Source organism: Pelodiscus sinensis, chromosome 18, assembly GCF_052426305.1.
Source record: "Pelodiscus sinensis isolate ZL-2025 chromosome 18, ASM5242630v1, whole genome shotgun sequence".
Classification (NCBI taxonomy): domain Eukaryota; kingdom Metazoa; phylum Chordata; order Testudines; family Trionychidae; genus Pelodiscus; species Pelodiscus sinensis.
In genome coordinates, this window is record NC_143069.1 from 7949499 (window position 1) to 7968802 (window position 19304).

Here is a 19304-nt window from a genome sequence, read left to right on the forward strand (position 1 = left end):
GGATGTCACCTTGATCATCAGGCATCTGCTCAATGGGATACAGATTTCCCCTTTTGGTCTGCCAAACCACAGGCCTTTTTCTCTTTTGTTTGCAGACACGCTCAATGTGTCCTTTTCTCCACACTACAGGCAGTCCCCGGGTTACGTACAAGATAGGGACTGTAGGTTTGTTCTTAAGTTGAATCTGTATGTAAGTCGGAACTGGCGTCCAGATTCAGCCGCTGCTGAAACTGACCAGCGGCTGACTACAGGAAGCCCGAGGCAGAGTTGCTCTGCCCTGGGCTTCCTGGAATCAGCGGCTGATCAGTTTCAACAGGCTGAATCTGGACGCCAGTTCCAACTTACATACAGATTCAACTTAAGAACCCCAGGCATCCCCAAGTCAGCTGCTGCTGAAACTGATCAGCAGCTAATTCCAGGAAGCCCGGGTCAGAGCAACTCTGCCTCGGGCTTCCTGTAGTCAGCGCTGGTCAGTTTCAGCAGCGGCTGACTTGGGGACGCCTGAGGAAGAGCAGCTGGGGTGCTGCTTGGTTGGTCCAGTAGCGCCGCTCCTCGGCGCTACTGGACCAACCCAGCAGCACCCCAGCTGCTCTACCACAGGCGTCCGGAGAAAAGCTTGGTCTGCTGGGGGGAGGGCGCGCACTAGCTGCGTTCCCCCCCCCCAGCAGACCGGGGAGACGCGGGCAATGGATCGAGACGCACCGCGGTCCCGCCGCCTGGGTCCTCCGTGGCTTTGCTCCGCGTCTCCCTGGTCTGCTGGAGACCAGCAGACCAGAGAGACGGGGAGCAAAGCCACGGAGCACGCGGGCAGCGGGACAGCCCAGACGCGCCTCGGCCGTCCCGCTGCCGGCGTCCTCTGAGGCTTTGCTCCCCATCTCCCTGGTCTTCTGGAGACAGCAGACCAGGGAGACGGGGAGCAAAGACAGCCGTGGCGCGTCTGGGCTGTCCGCTGCCCGCGTGCTTCGCGGCTTTGCTCAGCGTCTCCTTGGCCTGCTGGGGGGGGCTTCCCCCCCCAGCAGACCGGGGAGACGTGGAGCAGCTTTTCTCGCCCCAGAGGACACGGGTGGCGGGACCGCGGCGCATCTGGGCGTCCCGCTGCTCCCGTCCTCCGGAGCGAGAAAAACCCCGTTCGTAACTGCGGATCAGACATAAGTCGGATCCGCATAACTCGGGAACTGCCTGTATTGATACACAGGGTCCTTACACCAGCATTCTGATGCATGGTGACCTGGCTTAGCACAGCAGTAACATTCCTGCCTCCCAGCTGTTTTGTGGGTAGGTTCCTGGGACACTTTGTGCACCCTAGGAGATGCACTGAGATTTTGTGCCTCCCGTGTGGTCAATTCCATGGAGACTGCAATATCAATGGCCTTCTGAAGGGTGATCTGGGCTTCTGTTAATAAACGGAAGCTACTCTGTGCAGGCCACACAGTAACCTGTCCTGTATGGCATCATTTAACATCTCTTTAAATTCACAGTGTGCCGCGAGCTTTTTCAAATTTGCTACAAATTGTACAGATGTTTCACTTTCTTTTTGGCCTCAGTTATGGAACCTAGACCTTTCTGCAATTACCAGTGGTTTTGGAGCATAATGTGACCCCAGGATTTCCACAATGTCACTGTAAGATTTGGTCTCTGGCTTAACAGGGAGCAGTGCAGCAGAAAGCAGGTCTTAGCCCCTACAACACTTACAAATATTGACACCTTCTTCTCCTCTTTAATGTCATTCTCAATAGCAAAAAGCTCAAAAGGCTCCCTATGTACGGGCCATTGCTTTATAGTCCCCCCAAAAGGTCCCAGTGACCCTGTAAGCATAGCCATGGCTGCTGCAATTCTCGTCTTTCTTTCCCAGTCTCTCAGCTCCACAGATCTTCGCTTCAGTTTGCACTGTCAGTTCTTACCCCCACCTTCCAGAACAGCAAAAAGCTTTATTTCCTTACACTGACTTCCACGGCTTCTGTTGCCGGAGGCAGCACAGGTTTCCCATTCTCGGTGCCACTTTGTTATGTCGGGTGGAGTTCCACAGTTGAGGAAGAAATCAGTGGAACACAGAAGCTGCATTTATATTGGCAAGATTTTGCACAAAAGCAGCTGCTTTTGCGCAAAATCTTGCCGCCTGTCTACATTGGCCGCGAGTACGCGTGTTTCCCAGGGTTACTGCATTCGTGTGCAGACACCGTAGATAACTAGCTGATTGCCCAACCTTCTCCATACAACTCAGGACTCCTCTGTCTTGTATTTCCTGTGGGGTCAGGTGGTGGGGCGAGGAAGAGTACATGGGGAGCAGGTAGGGGGTGGCAGGACAGGAGAGCCCCGGCCATGAACTTTGCTGGAGCTGGGCTCCTGGGCCAGGAATATTCCTGGAGCCCAGGTACCATGGGAACATATAACTCTCTGCCTGTGTAAACCCTTCCTTAAGAGCTGGGCCAGGAACGCAGGGACTGGTGGTAAGAGCTGACCGAGCAATGGATGGTTTTGTTCACACTCGCGGGTACAAGGGGTCGGGCTGGTCACCACCCACACCTGGTGTGGAACAGGTAACGTTTGTGTCGATGTAAAATGGGAGAAGTCAGAGGAGGGGCCTCTCTGGCAGTCTCCTGGGGGAATGGGGCATGTGCAGGTTGGAACCAGTAGAGGGTGAGTCTCTGTCCCTGGCCTTCTCTACATGCTGAGTTGAGGCCATGGGGCACTCGGCCAGAGGCTGGGGGTGTGTACAGGAGTGGGTGGAGGGGTTCTGTGATGGGCAGGAGTCAGAAAAGGATGGCCGAGGAGACTGAGCTGGGGCCATTTTTTTGAGCACACGTCTCAGGGTGGCTGCACCAAGTTGCGCAGCCGCGGAAAGTCTCGGAGCAAGATTCAGAACGAGATCAGAGGGGCTACGTCTAGACTAGCATGATTTTCCGGAAATGCTTATAATAGAAAAGTTTTCCATGAAAAGTATTTTCAGAAAAAGCGTGTCTAGATTGGCAGGATGCTTTTCCGGAAAAGCACTTTTTGCAGAAAAGCGTCCGTGCCAATCTAGACGCGCTTTTCCGCAAAAAAGCCCCGATCGCCATTTTCGCAAAAACAAATCTGAGCTGTCTACACTGGACTTTTGCCCGAACGGGAGCAGCATAGTATTTCCGCAAGAAGCACTGATTTCAGACAGTAGGAAGTCAGTGCTCTTGCAGAAATTCAAGTGGCCAGTGTAGCCAGCTGGCAAGGTTTTCTGCAAAAGCGTCAGTCTAGACACAGCCAGGAGGCGTCCCCGTGGGGGTAGTGTGGACGGGAGGGGCAATAATACGTAGCGCTCTAGAGGGGGGACATGTGCGCACCTCTGGGGCCAGGCATCTACATCTGGGCTCCTTAGAAAAAAAAGTTTTAGAGACGCTGCCCCCTGGTGGGGAGACAAATTGCAGCAGGCAGGGACTCTGGTGAGGAGGCAGAGCGCAGCAGGCTGGAATGTAGATGGCTCTGGGTATGGGGAACTAAGGGCTTTCCACATACCCCTGTCAAAGTACCTCCGTGCTGACTGGCAATAGCCTGCGTGTCCAGTTGGGGAGGACACACTGAACTTTTCTCGCATGCAGAGGCAGTGAAAGGGTCACAATTCTGAGCTCACAGTAGAAATTACTTGTTCACATCCAGGCAATTAGCCTCTGGCAACATCTTTTAAACAATCAAAATGAAGTTTCTGTTTGCAGGCCCCTCTAGAGCACCGGCACCGTTCTCACAGCGCAGTGTCCAATACCTCCACGGATGCAGATGAAGTAGCAGCCACAAAGGAATTACTCACCTTCTAGCAGGGGCGGACGAATACCGGCCTGCTGACTGGATCCAATCTGCCAGTGTTAGCCCCCGGTGGGCCCCCAAACCACCGTATTTACCTTCACCTCTGCGGGGTGGGGGATCACAGCTCCCATTGGCCACAGATCGCCGTTCCTGGCCAATGGGAGCTGCGATTGCCCGTATCCGCAGAGACGCAGGTAAATATAGCAGAAGTGACCCACCCGGCTAACCCTGGCGAAGCACAAATGATTTATTGCCCACCCCTGCCTTATTGCAACCTTGTGTCTGCTAAAGCAGCAGCCAGCACAATTCATTGAAGCACCTGACGTGCTTCTGTGGGCATGTGGCTGTAGAGTGCTGAAAGACAAACCAGAGCTCTGGCTACGCCATTGTGCCTGAGAGCTACACTGAATTAATCACGTGCCAGGTGAGCCAAAGCATAACTTTCACAACTCCCCCCCCCACACACACACACGCACACTCCATGCCGGCACCAGCTGCCTCCACTTCCCCCACAGCTCCTCCCCCAACTTACTTCTCTGACGCAGGCCAGGGTCAAGCTCTTGTCACTGGCCAGAGCTCTGAGGCAAGAGCCCCTCCCTCATTCTGCCCCCTCACCTGCAGCCCCACCCATGAACTTTCTGCTTTTCCCCTGCAGCCCCACTCCCTGCTCGCTCCGTTCACCCTCTGCAGGTCACCAACTTTCTCATTACTAAAAACTGCACAACTTTACCTCATCTCTTACTCTAAGGAACCAGAGAACAACTCACTCTCAGCTAGAGTGGTAGTGGCTGGGAGTAAGAAGAGATGAATCCGGACGGCTTCCAGCCCAGGAAACGTAGCACCAAGATTGGTTCCAACCACTAGTCATGATAAAAAAGAAGTTGAAGTCAAATCTTCATTCACTTGTGGTCCAATAGCCCCCTCTGAGCGGAAACTCTCTAGTCGGTCCTCACAACATGGTCGCCCATGGCTGGAAGTGCCCCACTGTTCAACTCCCAGAATTTTATAGGACCATGTAGCCTATTTTAGTTCATGATTCATTTATTGTGTGTTTATGATGAATTGGCATGTTAGGTCACATATAATCACTGTGTGCTAAACAGAGTTATGTTGTAGGGCTATAGAAGTATAAGACAATCCTGTACTAGATGTCTCAGTAAGCTTGAACCACAAGGCCTGTGAGCTGAAGCCTGCAAGATTGTAGCTGAGCTATTTTACGCCTTACAACTAAGAAAGGCTGACACAAGTAAGTGAGCAACGTATGACTTGAAGCCCTAAGTATCAGAGCAGTAGCCATGTTAGTCTGAATCTCCATAAACAACAAGAAGTCCTCTGGCACCTTAGGGTATGTCTACACTACAAAGTTAATTTGAACTAACAGCCGTCAGTTTGAATTAACTTTAATAGGCACTACACATACAAACCGCTAGTTCGAACTTAATTCGAACTAGGTAAACCTCATTCCACGAGGACTAATGCCTAGTTCAAATTAAGTAGTTCGAATTAAGGGCTGTGTAGCCACTTAATTGGAACTAGTGGGAGGCTAGCCCTCCCCAGCTTGCCCTGGTGGCCACTCTGGGCACCACCAGGGAAACTCGTCTGCCCCCCTTCCAGCCCCAGAGCCCTTAAAGCCCCCATGCCAGGTGCAAGCTTGCCAGCACCCAGCCAGCAGACCCTGCACCTGGCACGGCACGAGCCAGCCACCCACTGCCACCCAGCCCTCCGCCTCTTCCCGGGACCAGATTGGCGGCTCCCAGGAGCCTGCCCTGGGCCGCAAGAGGCGGGCGCTTGCATGGTCTAGTGCGGAGATTGTGCACTTCATCGAGGTTTGGGGGGAAGCCTCCAACATCCATGACCTCCGCACTAGGCACAGGAAAGTGGCCCTCCAAGACAGGACAGCTGCCAGCCTGGCCACCCAGGAGCAGGTTTGCATGAAAATCAAGGTGGTCAAGTGAGACCACGACCCTGAGCCCTGAGCTTAGAACATAAAAACATAAGAATGGCCATACTGGGTTAGACCAAAGTTCCATCTAGCCCAGTAGCCTGTCTGCCGACAGCGGCCAACACTAGGTGCCCTGGAGGGGATGGACCGAAGACAATGACCAAGCCATTTGTCTCGTGCCATCCATCTCCAGCCTTCCACAAACAGAGGCCAGGGACACCATTTCTATCCCCTGGCTAATACCACTCCATGGACCCAACCTCCATGAATTTATCTAACTTCTCTTTAAACTCTGTTCTAGTTCTAGCCTTCACAGCCTCCTGCAGCAAGGAGTTCCACAGGTTGACTATTTGCTTTGTGAAGAAGAACTTTCGCTTATTAGTTTGAAGCCTGCTACCCATTCATTTTATTTGGTGTCTTCTAGCCCTTCTATTATGGGAACTAATGAAGAATTTTTCTTTATGTACCCTCTCCACACCACTCATGCTTTTATAGACCTCTATCAAATCCCCCCCTCGGTCTCCTCTTTTCTAAGCTGAAAAGTCCCAGTCTCTTTAGCCTCTCCTCATATGGGACCTGTTCCAAACCCCTGATCATTTTAGTTGCCCTTTTCTGAACCCTTTCCAAGGCCAAAATATCTTTTCTGGGGTGAGGAGATCACATCTGTATGCAGTACTGAAGATATGGCGTACCATAGTTTGATACTTCCCCTCCTCCTTCTTCCCCTGACTTCCGCCTTCCAGCTCCCTCCTCCCAGGTTTCCTCCTCCCCTCTCCCACCCTCTCTCTTCCCCTCTCCCACCTCCTTTTCCCAGTCTTTCCGAGTTTTGTTCAATAAAGAGCGTTTCTATTTTTGAACACACGTGTTCTTTATTTTGTACATCAGGAAGGGGGGCTAGGGAGGGGTAAGTGGAAGGAGGTGAGGGAGGAATGGGGTATGAGCCCCCGATGGGGAGTACTGGGGTATCTCTGCGGGCTCCTTGGGGTGGAAGCTCTCCTACAGACCCCTGCCCCAGATGGCAGCCTGCGGCAAGTGCAGCCGGGCTGATGGCCGAGTGCTGTGATGTGCCGAGTGTGGGCATTCAGGGCACTCCAAGCCAGGACTGCTTTGCTGTCCCTCATCGAGTTAGACAAGCGAGCGGGGAACCCCTGAGAACTGTCTGTCCGGGGTGGGGGTCGGGTCTCTTTAAGCACAGCCCTCGGCTAGCCTGAGACAGCAGCTCCACGCTCTAAGTCCTAACCTGATGCCCTGCCGGCACTGCTTCCAGCCATCCTTAACCTCGGTTCAGGGTCCATTCAATGTGGACATGCTAGTTCGAATTAGCAAAATGCTAATTCAAACTAGTTTTTAGGTCTAGATGCACTAGTTCAAATTAGCTTAGTTCGAATTAAGTAATTTGAATTAAGTTAGTTCGAATTAGTGCTGTGACCCAGTTCACAGCTCCCTCCCTGACCCTGCACCCCCCCGACACCCCTCCTCCAGGCCAGACTCCTCTCCGGCACCCGCACCCCCTCCCCCAAACCCTCTGCTCCCCCTTCACCCAGGTCACAGCTCCCTCCCTGACCCTGCACCTCCCGACACCCCTCCCCCAGGCCAGAGTCCTCTCTGGCACCCGCACCCCCTCCCCCAATCCCTCTGCTCCCCCTTCACCCAGGTCACAGCTCCCTCCCTGACCCTGCACCCCCCCGACACCCCTCCCCCAGGCCAGACTCCTCTCTGGCACCCGCACCCCCTCCCCCAATCCCTCTGCTCCCCCTTCACCCAGGTCACAGCTCCCTCCCAGACCTGCACCCCTCTAGAGCCCCTCCCCCAGGCCAGACTCCTCTCCTGCGCCCATTCCCCCTCCTGGACCCTGCACCCCTATCCACCGCCCCAGATCATACCTCCCCTCCCTGCACGCAGGCTCCTCCCCTAAGCTCCCTTCTGCACCCAACCGCCCCGTCCCAGACCCCAAACCCCTCGGTAGAAATGTGGCCCTTGATCAGTTGCCAAAATGGCCCCCCCATGAAAATTATTGACCAAGCCTGATCCAAATGTTTTTTGAAACATTGTTTAATGAGAATGTAAATACAATTCTGTACAATTGGGAGGGTTGGGGGGAGGGGGACGCAGCTGCTGGCTCCTCAGCTCTTGCTGCTCTCACTGGGTGTCTTCCTGCTGCAAGGGAAGCAGAATCCGTCACATTCATCCCTGGGGACTCAGGGGAACTGGCCCCCCCAGCATTTCCACCCTCCTCCCCCCTGCTCTCTGGTCACCCCCCGTCAGGCCCGCAGGGTGAGCTCCTGACCCCCCCAGAGCTCCTGACACCTCGGCCCCCTCCCGCCTCCTAGGACAGTTTCTGTGTTCAGAGCCTCCCCCACCCCCAGGGACGCTCGCAGGGGCAGGAGGGATTCTGCCAGCAGGGATGTGGGGTGGGGGCAGCCTGAGGAAAGGGGCGGGGGACTCCCTGAGGGGATGGGAAGGAGACCCTGGCCCTGCCCCACTCTCCTGATCTGCTCCGGCTGCTCACCATGTATTCCAGGAGCTGATGGGCCTGCCCATGCAGGGCGTGGGCCAGGACCAGCCCGGCCTGGCTGGGGCGCCGCAGGGGGGAGCGGGCAGCGAGCAGAGCCTTGTCCAAAAAGCAGTTCTCCTGCTCTGCTGTGAAGAGCTGCCCAAAGACCTGGAATCAAGAGCACAGGAGGTTTCAGCTGACGGCCCAGAGCCCGGCCCCAACTCCTGGGGCTAAAACAGCTTCCTCCTCCCCCAAACTCCCTTCCAGACCCTGCACCCAGACGCTCTCCTCACCCGGCACCCCAACCCCTGCCCCAGGTCACAGCTTCCTCCTGCCCCCAAGACCCTCCTACCCGCACGAGGGCCCCAGCCAGCCCCACCCCCGAGCCCTGCCCTGCCCTGGCAGCGCGTCCTTACCTCTCCCACCCTCACGCTGTTGCTGTGAGCCAGGACCCATCTTTCTTTGTAGTAGTGTCTGCACCACAGGTCCTCTGCCTGGTGGATGTTGAGGCCTGCAAGAGACACAACAGGGTCATTCTGCTGGCAGGTCTGAGCCCTTCCCCTCCCACGGGTCCCTGCAGGCATCCCTGGGCAAATGGAGGGGCACAGGGGGCAGAAGGGGAGCACAGAGGGACGCATCCCCCCTTGGGCCAGTCTGGGGGAAAAGGGCTGGGTCCCCTCCCCCCGCCGCCGGCACCCTCAGGGTGTCCCTGGGGCCCAGGTCCCGGCTGGGTTCCTTACCCCTGTGGTGCAGGAGGAGTTGATACAGGCTGTGCACCCCCTCCCGGGCCAGCCGGCTGACGTCTTCGGATGGGTCCGAAATAAAAAGGCCCAGCTGGGCCACGTGGTGACCCATCCTCGGCCAGTCGGCGGAGTTCTGAGGGGAGAGAAGAGGGGGGGTCCCTCAGCATCCTGGGGCTGCACGTCCCATGCAAACGGCCGCCGAGGCGGGTCTGAGCTCGGGGGACGGACAGAGACACCTCCCGGGGCGGGGCGGGGCCGGCCTTGCGAGGAGACAACCCTGAGCAATGGCCCCGACTGAAGGGTCACTCCGGGGGTGGAACAAGGGGATCCACTGACGGCCACTCCCCAGTCCCCAGGCCCAGTCCCTCAAGAGCCCCCCTGAAGGGCCCAGGGTCGCCCCTCCCCGGGGAAAGGAGAACGCGGCCCATTCCCGGCCCATTCCCGGCCCTGCCTCTGCCTCCCGGGGACGCTCCCAGCCCCTCGCCCTGCAGCCCCAGACCCCCCGGCTCCGAGGTCACTTACGTCAAACCCCGGGAGGGTGGTGGCGACTCCCAGCAGGGCCGTGGTGCTGCAAAGGGCCCTGGCTCGCTCCTGGGGCAGGCGGGACTCCAGCCACGGGCTCAGGTACTGGGGGGGAAAGAGGCAGGTCAGGACCCGTAGGGAGGTGCCGGTTCTGGGCAGAGCCTGGGGCTCCTCTCGGACTGTGCCCCCCCCCCAGCCACTGACACTGCTCCTCTCTCGGCCCCCCCCCGAGGAAGCAGGGACAATGGCCCCGTCCCCCCCACGGGGCTCACCTCCATTATGAGCTGCAGCCGGGCGGTGTCTGGGGACTCGGCGAGGAGGCTCGCCAGTAGGGCCTGGAGGTCGTAGGGAAGGGCCCGGATGAACTGCTGCAAGACAAGGGGGAGCCCTGGGTCAGAGGGGGGGTTGGGGAATCCAGGCCACCCGCTGGCTCCGGGGTGCAGCCTAGAGCAGGGTCTGAGCCGCCTCGCAGAGCAGGGAGGAGCCCAGGCTGGGCATGGAAGGGACGGGCCCCCCGGGAGAGCAACGGGAACCCTGGAGGGAAGGATCCAAACCTGCAGCTTCTTCCCTCCCTCTGCCCCCCCCCCCCTCTCTGGAGCTCCAGCCCAGCCCAGGAGCAGGGCCCGGAGCGACGTACCTGCGTGTGGATGGGCTCCTGCTGCCAGTCCCCAGACACAGTCTGTCCCACGGCCGCCGTCAGCAGGGGGCTCAGGAGCTGGGCCCGCAGGGGAGGCTGCAAGGTGCTGGCAGGAGAGAGGGGCAGAGACTGTTAATTCAGCAGCAGGAGACAGAGACTTTCCCACTCCCTGGCCAGGGGATCTGCTCTGGGGGGAGTCGGCGGGGGGGGGGGGGGGTCGGTACCTGAGGCTGCAGGCGGCGTTGAGGCAGTCGGCCAAGACCAGCGGGGGGGCGAGTCCTCCATGATCTCCTGGGAGACCCAAGGGGACAAAGGGGCGTGTGAGTCTGGGGCCCCCAAGTGACGCTCACACGGCCAGCGCCCCCACCCAGCAGGATCCAACCCCACTGCCTCCCACTGCCCTGTAGCCCCCCTGCCCGACACAGGGCCCCTCCCAGCACCCCCCTCCCAAACCGGGACCAGCTCAATCCTTGTCCCCAGGCCGTCTCCTGCCCCTCCCTGCCCTGGTGACCAGCCTCTGAACCTCCTCATCCCTGCTCCCCAGGCGCATCCCCAGCAGCCCGCTCGGCTCCCTTCCAGCCCCCCATGGCCCGGGGAGACCCCTCCCTGTCCCGAATCCCCCTTCCTGTCCGGCACCCCAGACCTGCCCCATTTCTGAGTCCCTCCCTCCTCCAGCATCCCCACCCACCCTCCCCATGTCCACCTCCAGCCCTCCTGGCTCCACCCATCCCGTTTCCAGCACCCCCACCCGCCCTCCCCATGTCCACCTCCAGCCCTCCCCCTCCAGCCCTCCTGGCTCCACCCATCCCGTTTCCAGCACCCCCACCCGCCACCATGGCCCAGGCAGACCCCTGTCCACCCCACGTATCCCCTTCCCTCCTCCCGGCTGCCGCGACTCGCTTACAACGATCCTGGCCATCATGGTGTCCTTGCAGCAGCGCAGCGCCAGGGTGTCCTCGCCCCTTTGGAGGGCGGCGAGGCAGGCGAGGGGGATGGCCAAGAGGAACCGCTGCAGGGCGGCTGGGCTCTGCACCCCAGAGAGAGTCTGTGAGCCTGGGGCCTGCCTGCCCCCCACGGACAGCTGCAGGGCTCAGGCCTCCCAGGAGTGGAGGTGGGAGCTGCCGGTTGTCCAAGCACCCACACTCCCCCCCCAACTGCTGCCTCAGGCTTGTGGGGGCCCAGCTGGTGCATGACAAGAGCCCCCAGCTTGGGGGGCCCAGGCCATGCAGGAGAAGGGGCCCCAGGGGGATCCCCAGGGACAAGCCCGTCCCGGAGGGGGGGGGGGGAACGTGCTGGGAAGGGGCCGGACAATCTCGGGTCCCCCCCGTGTGGAGAAGGTTCCTACCGTGTCCCGGGTGTGGAGCTGCTCTTCGATGTCGTAGATGGCCCCTTCCTCCACCCGGGAGTCCACCCGCTCCCGGCAGAGCTCCGCCGAGGCGCAGGGGGACTCTGTGCGGGAGGGAAGGGACCAGGGTGACGCCAGCGGCCAGCAGGGGTCACGCGCCCCCATGTCAGGGACCCAGGGCAGGTTGGGCCCCACACGCCCCTCGCAGGGACCCATCCCCCTTCCACCCTCACATCTGCCAACGCCCTCAGCAGAGCCCCCACCATGAACAAGAGAGCCAAGCAGCCCCCGCCCCCATCCATTGCCCAGGGTGCGGGGCAGACACTCGGGCTGCCCCCCCGGGGTACTGGGTGAGCCCCTGGGCCCAGCGTGTTCACGGCCCCTCACCTGGGTCTGAGCGGCTGCAGGAGGTGGCCCGGCTGCAGCTGGAGGCCCAGGCGCTGCTGCTGACGGACCTGGACCCACAGCTGCAGGGGCTGGTGCGGGGAGCGACGGGCTGGGGGCTCCCGGAGACTGGCAGGTCCCCGGGGGCCGGGCAGGGCGATGCCCCCTGGTGGTAATGGGGGCTGGGCTCCCGGGGCAGGTGTTTCTCTCCACAGAGGAGGCCCCGGAGCCACCCTACCCGGCTCCCCCGCTGGGCTGGGTCCCGCCTGCCCAGCCGCCTCTGGAGCCAGGTCCGGGGGGGCCTGGCCGGTGGGCGAGTCGCCCCGAGCTGGTGGGATCCAGCTTCCCCGCCCGCGGGGACGGAGGAGCTGCTCCCCACCGGCCCTGGGGCCATCTTCAGGGCTTTCTTGAACCACAGCCTGATGCGTTTGGCCATGCTGCAAATGAGGGGAGCAAAGGGGAGCTTGGGGCGCAGCCTGCAGAGCGAAATCCAGGGGTTCCAGCTCCCCAGAGCAACTGCCCCCAGCCCCCAAATGGCCCCTTGCTTATCGGCTCGGTCTTGCACAGGCACTGCAAGGACCTGAGGGTATGTCTACACTTGTGGAATGAGGAGTAACGGTAGTTTGAACTAGGAAGCCTAGTTCGAACTACCTAGTTCGAGCCCCGTGTCGCCGCGCTGCACGGGGTTCGAACCAGCGGGGTTTTAAAAATGGCGGCTCCCCGCTTATGCAAATGAAGCCCGGGAAATTCAAATCCCGGGCTTCATTTGCAAGTGCGGTATGCCTACACTACCCCGCTAATTCGAACTAGTGGGGTAGTGTAGACGTACCCTGAGTCTCCTGCCCATCAACAGCCCCTGCTCAGCCAATCAGGGGAGAGTCTAAGGTGTGGGGGGTGGAGCGTTCTCCCCAAAGACACCGGCATAGACCTGTTCCAGCCTAGGTCCCCACAATGGGGGCTGCATCCCCCGCCCCACGGCTCCTGCAAACCACCCCCCGTCCTTCAGCTAGTCTATTGGGTCACAAGCTGGGGGGGGGGGGCAGCAGGGGAAGGTCACAGGAGAGGCAAGAACAGAGCAGAAACGTGGGGGGATGGAGGAAAAGGGAAACCAACCAGGAGAAAGCCCCAGTGGCGCTAAGGACGCAGCCCAGGTGAGGAATCACCTTCTGGCCCTTGACCGAGGGCTGGGCCTGCCTGGAACCCAGCCGGCCCCGGGCGGGATCCAACCCCTGGGGGCTCTTACCTTCGTCACAAAGGTGTCGGGATGTGGAACTCACAGAACGCGAAGGAACCGTGAGGAGGAGACGCACCAGAGCTAAAGCAACCGGGGGTCTCCAAAGTCCCCTGGGCCCGCCCCCCGCTTTTATCAGCCTGAGACGTGGGTCCCTCTGTGAGGTCATCACCTCCCCACCTGCCCTTTGCCTTATATGCTGAGGGCTGCCCAAAGCCCCTGTGAGGTCACTGCCCCCCCACCTCACCCTGCCAGGCAAATGTCCTGCCTCTGGCCACCCCCCTGGGATGTTTGAGCCATTACTAGGGGTCTCTCCCCTCCCTCACTGGGCACCCTGCAGCCAGCAGCTCCAGTAGCCCCATAGGCTGCTCCCTGCCCTACACTGCAGGCTTCTTGCACGAGAACTGTTTCACGCCGGAGTTCTTGCACCAAAGGTCTCGTGCAAGAGCGCCTCCACCCTGCCATGGGCTTTTGCACCAGAGCGTCCATGGCAGTGTGAACGCTCTCTTGCACAAGAAAGCTCTGCTGGCTATTTTAGCCAGTAAAGTGTCTTGCTGAAGAAGCCCCTGGTGCCCGTCCATGCTGCCTTCTTGCACAACAGCTCTTGCACAAAGGGGGCTTAGTCATCGTGGGGAGAGGAATAACTCCTGTGCAAGGAGCCCTGTTCTCTGATGCTTTACTGCAAATTTACTTGCGCAAGAACACACGTACAGTGTAGACGCGCCACAAGCTGCTGCTCAGGAACACTTGTTCTTGTGCAAAATGCCTGCCGTGCAGACGTGGCCTTGGTGTCACCCAGCACTGGACTTCGTGGCCCAGGAGCAAGAGTTAGAGCCTCCCACCCGCCCCGCTGCCTCTCATGGGTTCCTGTCCGGCCCCGGCCCTGGATTTTGCCCTAGCGCATCCCAGCGAGGCCTCTGGCCTGCACTAGACCCATCGACACGCGCAGAATCCACCAATGCCCTGGGGCGCTTCTGTCTATGGGGACTCGAACTCACAGCTGAGCATGGAGCCTGATTTCTCCCAGGACTTCACCCCCTGTCCTGCTCGTGGCTCCGTTGTCCCCCTTCCCCACAACTGCCCCCCCCCCCCGACCTCTAAATGCTCCTCACGTCAGTTCCCGCTTCCCCGCACCCATGGCCAGGCCCTGCAGGGCTCTGGGGGCTGGTTTGCTGCCCTCAGCCCTGCTCCCCAGTTTGCAGCCTCTCTCATCATGTGTGGGGTCTCCTGGTACCGGAGGGAGGACGGGGGCAGACCAGGAGGGTTAATTTGATGTTGCAGCGGCAGGAGAAGGGGGGGCGGGTGGCAGAGAAGAGCTGTCAGTACATTATCCCAATACACCATCCGAGGACAGGCGTCGCACTGGTTCCTGCAGCCGATGGAGAGGAACCCACTCCTCCTGGGGGGAGGAGCAGCCAAGAGAGGGACCCACTCAGACCGGTCTGGCAGTGTGATGTAGTGGAACCAGCGCTGCCTAGGTGGGGTTCTACCTCCCCCCAGTCTGCTTCTGAGACCGAGTTTCCCCCTCTGCCCCATAGGCTAACAACAAGGCACTTTACAAACATTCTCGGTGTCATCAGCATTGTATGAAGGGGGAAACTGAGGCATGGAGCGGCATCTGATTTATACAGCCCAACCCATTCCCCACCCCCTCAGTCTGCAGGAAAAGAAGCCAAGTGCTCTTGCTACTTGGCCCCACTATCCCTCCATTGCCCTGCTTCCACCTGATGTCAAACACACTCAGCTTGCACTACTTCTTCTTTCTTGTGCTGAAGCCAAGCAGATCAGGATAGGGAGGAGACATGAGGGAGCCCCCAAGCACTTGCTCTCTCTCTCTCTCACAAACACACACAAACGCACACAGGTATATATTACTTTAGAAAATGCCAGGCGTGAGCTAGAGGAGAATCCCCATTAACTGTTAGCACTATAGGGCATATGATACATACATTGATCATTTACAGTCCATCCAGCAGAGGGCAACAATACACCCCGCACACATGTAGCTCCCCCTCCTTTTCCAAATGCCCCAAGTCTTAAACTACTGCGGGGCTACATCTACACTGGCATAATCTTGGGCTACGTCTACACTGGCCCCTTTTCCGGAAGGGGCATGTAAATTTCACTAGTCGTCGTAGGGAAATCCGCGGGGGATTTAAATATCCCCCGTGGCATTTAAATAAAAATGTCCGCCGCTTTTTTCCGGCTTTTAAAAAAGCCGGAAAAGAGCGTCTACACTGGCCCCGATCCTCCGGAAAAAGTGCCCTTTTCCGGAGGCTCTTATTCTTACTTTGAAGAATAAGAGCCTCCGGAAAAGGGCACTTTTTCCGGAGGATCGGGGCCAGTGTAGACGCTCTTTTCCGGCTTTTTTAAAAGCCGGAAAAAAGCGGCGGACATTTTTATTTAAATGCCGCGGGGGATATTTAAATCCCCCACGGATTTCCCTACGACGACTAGTGAAATTTACATGCCCCTTCCGGAAAAGGGGCCAGTGTAGACGTAGCCTTGCAGAAAAACTCTTTAGCGCAAGAGTTCTTGCGTTAAAGTAGTTATGCAAGAGAGTGTCTACACTGGCCTGTGCTTTTGTGGAAGAGATGTGCTTTTGCCCAAAAGCATCCATGCCAGTGTAGACGCTCTCTTGCGCAAGAAAGCTCTGACGGCTCTTTTAACCATCGGGCTTTCTTGCGCAAGAAATTCATGTTGCCTGTCTACACTGGCCTCTTGCACAAGAACAGTTGTGCAAAAGGGCTTATTCCTGAGCGGGACCATCATAGTTCTTGCACAAGAAGCCCTGATTTCATACAGTAGAACATCAGGGTACTTGTGCAAGAACACACGGCCAGCATGTTTTTGCACAACTGTTCTTGCTCAAGAGGCCAATGTAAACAGGCAACATGCATTTCTTGTGCAAGAAAGCCCTATGGTTAAAATGGCCATCAGAGCTTGTGCACATATGCAAATGAAGCACGGGATATTTAAATACTGGCTTCATTTCCAATTCTGCATGTCTACATTTGCATTTCTCTCCTGAAAGAGGAAGCAAGTGTAGACACACCCCACGGTAACTGCTGCTCCTGGAAGGGCTGGCATGTCCCTGCCACCCCAGAGAAAGTCACTGCTGGGGGGGGGGTCTCCAGACACTGTCCTTGCTGCAGACACCGCTCCGGCAGCCCCCACTGACCAGTAACGGGGAACGGTGGCCAGTAGCGGCTGTGGGCTCAGTGTGTGTAGAGGAGGGGCACCGAATGGCATCATGCTAGTGGCTGTCTGGAGCAGTGCAGGGCCCGGGCCGAAGGAAGCCTCCCTAACCTCGCTGCTGAAGCACCAGAAGCCATCGCAGTTCAACAGCCCAGCCGGAGCCTGCTTTCTGAACCCCCGTCCCAGCCCTGAGACCAGCCTCTTGCTGCAGATACGAGTCTCCCTGCACCCAAACTCAGTGCCAGAGCCTGCAACTTGAAGAGCTTCCTGGACCCCATTGTCCCACCCTGGGCTAGGACCAGAGCCCCTCCTACACTCCAAGCACAGGGCCTTCTCCCCAAACCCTACCCCAGCCTGGGGCAAGTGACTGAGGCTGGGGGAAGAAGAGGGCTGCAGGGAGCATGGTGAGGCCTCAGAGAAGGGGCTGGTTCTGTCCAGTCCAAACCCTGCAAAACCAGCTGGGGGTGCAAGTCCCCATGGGGGGCCCTGCCCCCGCCCTTTGCCCCAGGAGCTGGGGGTCTCGTTAACTCCGCTCCCCGGTGGCTCCAGCAGAGGGACGTGGGGAGGGAGGTGCCTGGCCCAGGGGGGTTGGGAGCTGGGAGCAGGACACTGATGGGGCCCTGTCTCCTCCCTTCCATCCCAGTTCAGCACAGCCCCCCCTAGGGAGCTTGGGGCCCAGCTGGCCCTGTCCCTCGAGTGCCTCATCGGACTAGTGAATCCAACAGCCCCACCTGCTCCCGGAGGGGATGCTCAAAGGCAGCACCACAGATCTCATCAGCTGGTCCAGCTGCCAGGTGTGAAGATTTTCTACCTGTTAACTGCATCCTGTATCATCAGTGCACACACAGCCCACCACTGCCTGTGCCCCCCTGTCCAAACCCCACCCCCATCTCCCGCATCCTAGAAACTTCCCCCCCCCAGACACCTCCACAGACCAGCTAGTCTCCTGTCATCAGTCATCAGCCTCCCCATGGACCAGACTAACTGCCAGTCTGTGCCCCACAGAGCCCCCCCCATCATCCCCTCCCCCATTTCCTTAAATACCTGCCAGTCTGTCCCCACAAACAGCCCCTCTCTGCCAGCCTCTGCCCCACATCCCTGACTGCCAGTCTGTGCCCTAGAGAGCCCATCGTTCCAGCACCTGTCCCAGGTCCGTGACTTCCAGTCTGTGCCCCACACGTAGAGCCCCCTTTCCACCTCCTAACCCACATCCCTGACTAACTGTCAGTCTGTGCCCCACGGACGGACCCTCCCTCTGCCAGACCCGGGTGGAACAGGGTGTTCGGGGCTCATGGTCAATTTTCCCTCCCCCCGGCTTCTCTCCATGGCTGGTGAGGGCTACCCCTGGCCCCTCCGACATCGGGCCCAGCTCCCAGGGCCAGGCTGCGATGGGAGACGGGGTCACCGCTCCCTGCTGTGTCCTGTCCAGCCGCAGGCCGGGGGGGAGCCGCACCTGGCTGGAGTCCTCCCGCCCTGAGCCGGAGCTGAGCCGGGGGGTCAGACGCTCCCTGCAGCACCCAGCGCCCAGGAGAACGTGGACGGTAAGTGGGGTCGGGGGCCACGGTTGTGGGGAGCTGCCGCACTCAGGGGAGCTGGGGAATTCCTGGTACCTCGGCCCCCAGAGAAATCTCCCCCGACAATCCCAAGAGGAGCAGGCAGGGAGAAATCTCTGTTGTCCTGCTTATGGGCATGGAAACCTCAGCCCTGCCTCCCCCCCCACACACACACAGTGGGAACCCAGAAAACATCTCTTCCTCCCCTCTCAGTTTATGCAGCCAGTATTTTCTCTATTTGTTTCCCAGACACAAAGTCCAGCTACCGGACTGTCCGGTTCAGTGTCAGACACTGACAGCCCTACCCGCGCCGCGGAGCCAGCCCAGCCATTGCACCTCTCAGGGACAGGGCCGGGGATCTCGTATTGGACCAGCTTGTGCAGGGAGAGAGCCAGGCTGGGAAAGGGCCCAGCTGCACGGCTAACCGCAGGGGCAGCAGGCTGTGTGGCCGGAGCTAACCCAGCTTGCAAGGGCTCTGTGGAAGAAGTGGCCCAGAAGGCCGGCAGGACAAAGGCAGGGCCCCTAGGCTGCCGGTTGCAGGAATAAGCCATAAACCCAGGGGCGTAGGAAGGCCGCAGGAGTTCTGGCATCTGGCGATGCTGGCGTCATGGCTTTGGCCCTGTGACTGTTAACAGGCCACGTCCCCTCGGCTGGTTCCTGGCAATCTGGGCTAACGCTGGGGTAACCCGTCTGCATCACCCTGGGTTTACCTGTGGGGCTGGGAGTCCATTTCCCAGCCTGCCGGAGAGCTCTGTGTCAGCGCGAAACCTCGTCTGCCTCGCCCGCCCGCCGGTGCTGTCCAGTGAGAGTCACGACCCAGCCACCTCGTCTCGCTGATCCCCTGGACTGGGCGCCCACACACTGCCGATATCTATCTAGTGATCTGTCTGTCCCTGTGCACCCTCTGCTTGTCTGTCTGTCTGTCCTCATACACCTCATCTATCTACCCATCCCCATTACACCTCCTATCACAGAATCCTAGAACCCTAGGGCTGGAAGAGACCTCAGGAGTCATCGAGTCCAGGCCCCTGCCCAACGCAGGACCAACCCCAACTAAATGAACCCAGCCAGGGCTTTGTCAAGCAGAGACTTAAAAACCTCTAGGGATGGAGGTTCCACCACCTGCCCCCCACCCTGTCTCCAAACACCCCCCCTCTCTAACTACTCCCACAGGTGGAGCACACACGCAGGGACACAAACATAAACACCCCTGCAGAGACACGGAAAGATTCAGAGATGTTCACTCACATGGTCACGTGCACACACAAGGACATGCACACACACACAGTGCACACACAGACACGCACACACACACAGTGCACACACAGACATGCGCACACACACAGTGCGCACACACACAGTGCGCACACAGACACGCACACACACACACACAGTGCGCACACAGGCACGCACACACACACAGTGCACACACAGACATGCACACACACACAGTGCACACAGTGCACACACACACAGTGCACACA

The 19304-nt window shown here is 59.0% G+C and overlaps 1 protein-coding gene across 1 annotated transcript in view; it reads right to left on the minus strand.

The window, feature by feature from the left end:
- The window catches only part of LOC142823342 (uncharacterized), a 142395-nt gene extending 130106 nt beyond the window's left edge, over positions 1–12289 (minus strand). Inside the window, exons 1-3 of the mRNA XM_089770389.1 lie at positions 11842–12289; positions 11455–11558; positions 11014–11136 (exon numbers count right to left, since the gene is read on the minus strand). Coding sequence (XP_089626515.1) covers positions 11014–11136; positions 11455–11558; positions 11842–12274 — 660 coding nt within the window. The 5' untranslated portion in view covers positions 12275–12289. The remainder of the gene's footprint in view (positions 1–11013; positions 11137–11454; positions 11559–11841) is intronic.
- Positions 12290–19304: the final 7015 nt, after the last annotated feature.